Source organism: Engraulis encrasicolus, chromosome 13, assembly GCF_034702125.1.
Source record: "Engraulis encrasicolus isolate BLACKSEA-1 chromosome 13, IST_EnEncr_1.0, whole genome shotgun sequence".
In the NCBI taxonomy this organism is placed as follows: Eukaryota; Metazoa; Chordata; class Actinopteri; order Clupeiformes; family Engraulidae; genus Engraulis; species Engraulis encrasicolus.
In genome coordinates this window covers 48,950,697-48,955,696 of record NC_085869.1, presented here as the reverse complement: position 1 = coordinate 48,955,696, position 5,000 = coordinate 48,950,697, and the positions used below count along the sequence as shown (strand labels likewise).

The window sequence follows — 5,000 nt, the reverse complement described above, 5'->3', positions numbered from 1 at the left end:
GAAGAAGAAGAAGAAGAAGAAGAAGAAGAAGAAGAAGAAGAAGAAGAAGAAGAAGAAGAAGAAGAAGAAGAAGAAGAAGAAGAAGAAGAAGAAGAAGAAGAAGAAGAAGAAGAGAAAGAGAGACTCAGTACATTCAGAGAAAGGGAGTGAAAAGATAGAAAATGAAAGAGATAAAAAGACCTGGAGGAATAGGTGGAGGAGGAGAAGAAGAAGAGAGAGAGAGAGAGAGAGGGAGAGAGAGACTGAATGGGGGGCATAAAAGAAGCTTCCCTCAGATCAGATCAAAGCAGAGGAGTGGGTTATGGGTCTCCACAGGGCATCTCTGTGGAGTTACAAAGGGCCTGGCTCTTTCTCTCAGGGGCGTTTTACAAGACGCTTCCTCCTGCAGGCCCTGATGGACGGCTACATGACAGAGTGTGGCCTCCTCTCCCAACATCACGCCCACTCCATTACGTTTACTCACTGGGCCAATTTGCACAGACACCCCCACAACTACAACACACACACACGCACGCATGCATGCACGCACGCTCGCGCACACACACACACGCACACACACACACACACACAAACACACACACACACACACACTCACTCTCTCTCACAGACATGCTCTCGCGCGCACACACACACACACACCCACACCCACACACACACGCTCAAAGCAGCTTACCTCAGAAGCAGTGATTAAAAAGGCTTTTTATGTGACATATTTTATCAATTAATAATTTATTTATTCAGTTATATAATTTTTTTGAAAGGACGTGCGTATCAAATACTCGACCTGTCCTTAACTCCGCCACTCCAATTCTCCAACAGAATGGCAGTGACCTTCACTGTCTCCAAAGCGTTTGCAAAGGGAGAATGGCACCTTGCTGCAGGAGGACAATTACGTAACATTCAATTAAAGAGGACTTCCTGTCACTGGATGACGACGACATGCGCTAGATAGCTACTTTTTTTCCTCCCTCAATGACATTCTCCAAATGTACGCAGGGAGGGCTGAGACCTACCGTTTCAGACGGTGACTGACTGCAGCACATGACACATACAGCCTTTCCAACATTTACAAAGCAGGAAAATGGATTTTCTACGTACATCCAATCCATTCGAAACCATGCTGCAGACACATTAAGATTAAGTATTTATCGCCTGTTACTATTCCAATGCTTCTCTATTGAAAGTCTACACATGTTTCTGGCTAAATCTATATTTGCAGACACAAGAATGGCACTGCTTGCGTAAACATAGATGGAAATAAGAAAAAATACCATATTAATCATTAACAATGCAACCCACATGAAGGACCCTAAGAACCCAGTGGTTGCATAACCAATCAATTAAAAACTTAAATCATTAGATAACCGAGTGGGGCCTGTCTTAGGTAACAGACCACTTTCACAACTCAGATTCAATTCATGTAAGACATGCACAAAAATGCACTGAAAAATAAAAGACCCCCCCAAGTGGGTCTGTTGGCTAGTGCAAAATCAGCGTACTATATGACCAACAAAAGAAGAACAACTCGAGCAGGAAACAATAACGTAACCAATGCAGTTGCAAAATGGGTTATCACGTCATGCAAGGGAATCGATTGCAATCTCTAGGCTGTTGCTGAGCAAAAAACAATCAATTGGTTTGGCGAGGCAGGTGGTGTTTGTTCCCTCATTGATTCCCGTGTGTGGCAGCGATAACAGGTACGGATTGGAGAGTTTGGGGCCTCTCTGCTGGAGCCCAGCGTGGGGCTAGCTGTCACTGCAGTCAGGACCGCTGACAGTTTTGGAGGGGCCCGGGACAAAGAATACATACAATGTAATGTGGACCCAATTGTACCTCCTTCCCATTTCCCTGGGCCCAGGACAATCGACCCATTTGCCCCTGACTTCCGTCATTGCAGTCAGCCCGGGCTACAAACCCGCTGATTGCTGTTTGGAAGTCCTCACACAGGCAAGTGTTGCTGTGTGCCTCACTCCGACAACAAAGACTGCACTGTGTGCACACAAACTGTTTTGTCAGGTGCAAAAGTTGTGAAGTAACCTGCAGCTTTTAATCTCTGATAAGTAAAGGTTTATTTCTTTACTTTGTTGTTTTACGTCAGTTTTGTGTCATGTTCTTAATTTTAAAAAGGTTTATTTCTTTACTTTGTTGTTTTACGTCAGTTTTGTGTCATGTTCTTGTGTGCAGAGTACCAGGGGGCTATACTAAGAACATGGCTAAGTGATAAACCAGGCTTGGTTAACCTGCAGGAAGTGGTAAACCTGCTCATAGATGCACCTGCAGACTTCATTTAGTTATGAAAATGAGGACTCCATGCTCTTCTATTAGATGATTTACCACCGCCACAAGGTTTACTTAACCAGGTTTACTACTGAACCAGCTTCTTAGTATACCACCCAGGAGTGCAGCTGTGCCGCACATCTCCAGTCGCAGTGGTGTCTTACCTGCTGTTGAACTTCTCTGGGTGCTTCTCTCTCATCAGGTGGAATCGATGTGCTATGGAAGCGTCCTAGGAGAAGAGGAGAAAAGGTGCTTAATAACACATACTTTGTCACAAATATCTAAAGCTGAAACAGTCTAGGTGTTCAACTTTAAACATTAACCAGTTGACACATTTGGGTTAAGTTCAGATGTTCACATGACAAAAGACAGGCACATAGCTGAGGAGACCTTTGGCCTTCATGAGTAGACCTTTGCTGCCTGAAAAGGTAAATTCTTTTTATAAAAAAAACTTTTTTTCGAAACTGTTGAAAATGGTAACCCTAAAAAACAAGAACCTATTGATAAATAAGGACATGATCAACTTCATCAAATTACATTTCATTCTCTGTGGAGCCTCAATTTGAACTCTACCCTCCAAATCCCTCCAAAGTCAAATTTCTTAATTCAATTGATATAACATCATGATGAATTCAATAGAGAACTTCACCAAGTCACGGCGTACTAATGTTCACAAAGAACCGATCATGGAAAAAAGTCTTGTCTTAGCAGCAATTTCTAACAATATAATTATCATCATGTGTTATGCAGGGGAGTACTTTTCGAAAACTCAAGGGAAGAAAACATGTTTTGAAAACATGTCATCGACGCGCATGTGTGTGTGTATGATACCCTCAGCTTCCAACTATTTATAGGGGGAAATGAGACGCGAGGTCTAGCTCTTAAACAACAAGCTCATTACTGCTAATCAGTAACCAGAACTGTCAAAACAACTCCCCCCCTGAGTCTGTCAAACAACCTGCTTGCCCTGATCTGTCTGTCTCCTCTCAGGCGCTCATCAGTGACACCTGGGCAGATTCAGGCCTGTGTGTGTGCGTGTGTGCGTGTGTGCGTGTGTGCGTGTGTGTGTGTGTGTGTGTGTGTGTGTGTGTGTGTGTGTGTGTGTGTGTGTGTGTGTGTGTGTGTGTGTGTGTGTGTGTGTGTGTGTGTGTTTCACAGTTATAACTTCAGCCTCAAGAACATTTCAGTTCTAGGGATGGACTGGTAATCTAGCAAACAGGGCATTTTCCCGGTGGGCTGACAGTCCCCAGGGTTTTTTGTTGTTGTTTATTTTCTCTAAGGCACTGTAGTGAAGGGGAGTAGAGTTGCCCAGCCGGGAGTCGAATCCTGGGGATCCCTCACATGGAATTACGGCTCACACACAATGGGTACGCTTCCGATGGCCTCACGGTAGCCATCCCACTTCTGACACCATTTGTAGCAAAAGAGGAGTAAAGTTGCCCAGCCCGGGACTCAAACCCGGACCTTCTGGGTTAGTAAACTGGGACTCTGACCGCTACACCAAAGAGCCAGGCTTGTTAGCGTGACAGTCAGAACACACCCACAACCCTAGTGATGGTCACTCCATCACAGGCGCTGAGAGTCAAGCAGGAAAGAACATCAAAATGAAGTGTAGGTGTGCGGGGCCAGTTTAATCCGTTATAACTGAGCATTGTAAATTTGCTGTTACCAGAATGGCAATGACGAAGCGCTGACTATTACAGTGTTCCACTGGTGGAATGTTGTGCATTATGGGCCTACGACAAAAATGCCTGGGTGTTTTTTTGGGTCTCAGACCAGCCCAAAAATCAGATCAGTCAGACTGTGGCAGCAGCAGCCCTGAGGCCCTTGATGAGACGACGGCAAGCCGGCAGGGCCATAAAGCAGATGACCCAGACGCTCATCCCTCTGTGTTCAGCCTCGGGGGCCCTATGGGAGCCAGACATGTTGTTGGTTTAAAGGGGGTCGTGGGGGTGGAGGAATGATGCTTAGAGAGGGGAGCTTTGGTATTTGCTCTCGGGGGGTGTTGGGAGTGAGTGAATGGGTGGCTGGGTTGAGCTGTCTCAATCATGGAAGTGTCATATAGAGAGCGATAAAGCACCGTGTCTTTCTAATGACTGTGGCTATAGGCTTTTAGAACGTTAGCCCCGGAGGAATGTTTTAACACTGAGGTTTACTTCTAAGCTAAATGTCTTTGAAGGAGTCACACGAACATTGAAAACAAACGTTGTGCTTTACGTGGATTAATGCACACTTCAATGCTGAACGCTCACAACTCTGGCCACATTCACCAGCCATGGTCTCTAAGGGTTAGAGAGTTGGTCTTGACTTTGGTAGGTTGCAGGGACTGTAACCAATACCCTGTGTCTAAATGACTCTGGGTTGCTTTGGATAACGCCGTCAGCTAGGTGTAATGTAATGTACAGTAAACATTCACACAAACATAATGTTACTGTGACAAGGTTGTCCTCAGCCAATTTGGGATGTGATCTGGCTAAACATAACCATCCAAATCCCACCTCCCCTGACTGAATGATTCTGGAATCTGGATACACACTGAGTTGCAGGAAGCACACTTGCCTGTCCAATAGTAAAGAGCCTGAGGGCTCTACAGTAGTCTCTAGGGCAGAAAGTAGAGAGAGAGAGAGAGAGAGAGAGAGAGAGAGAGAGAGAGAGAGAGAGAGAATACATGAATGGAAAGGGTGGGGTAGTTTGGAAAGGTGGTGGTGGTGGGGGGTGGGTCC

At 45.3% G+C, this 5,000-nt stretch overlaps 1 protein-coding gene across 2 annotated transcripts in view; it reads right to left on the bottom strand.

Annotated features, from left to right (window-relative positions):
- The window catches only part of LOC134461321 (diacylglycerol kinase beta), a 167,480-nt gene that overhangs the window by 50,853 nt on the left and 111,627 nt on the right, over positions 1-5,000 (bottom strand). For both annotated transcript variants that reach the window (XM_063214152.1, XM_063214153.1), the window contains exon 20: positions 2,442-2,506. In XM_063214152.1, coding sequence (XP_063070222.1) covers positions 2,442-2,506 — 65 coding nt within the window. The remainder of the gene's footprint in view (positions 1-2,441; positions 2,507-5,000) is intronic.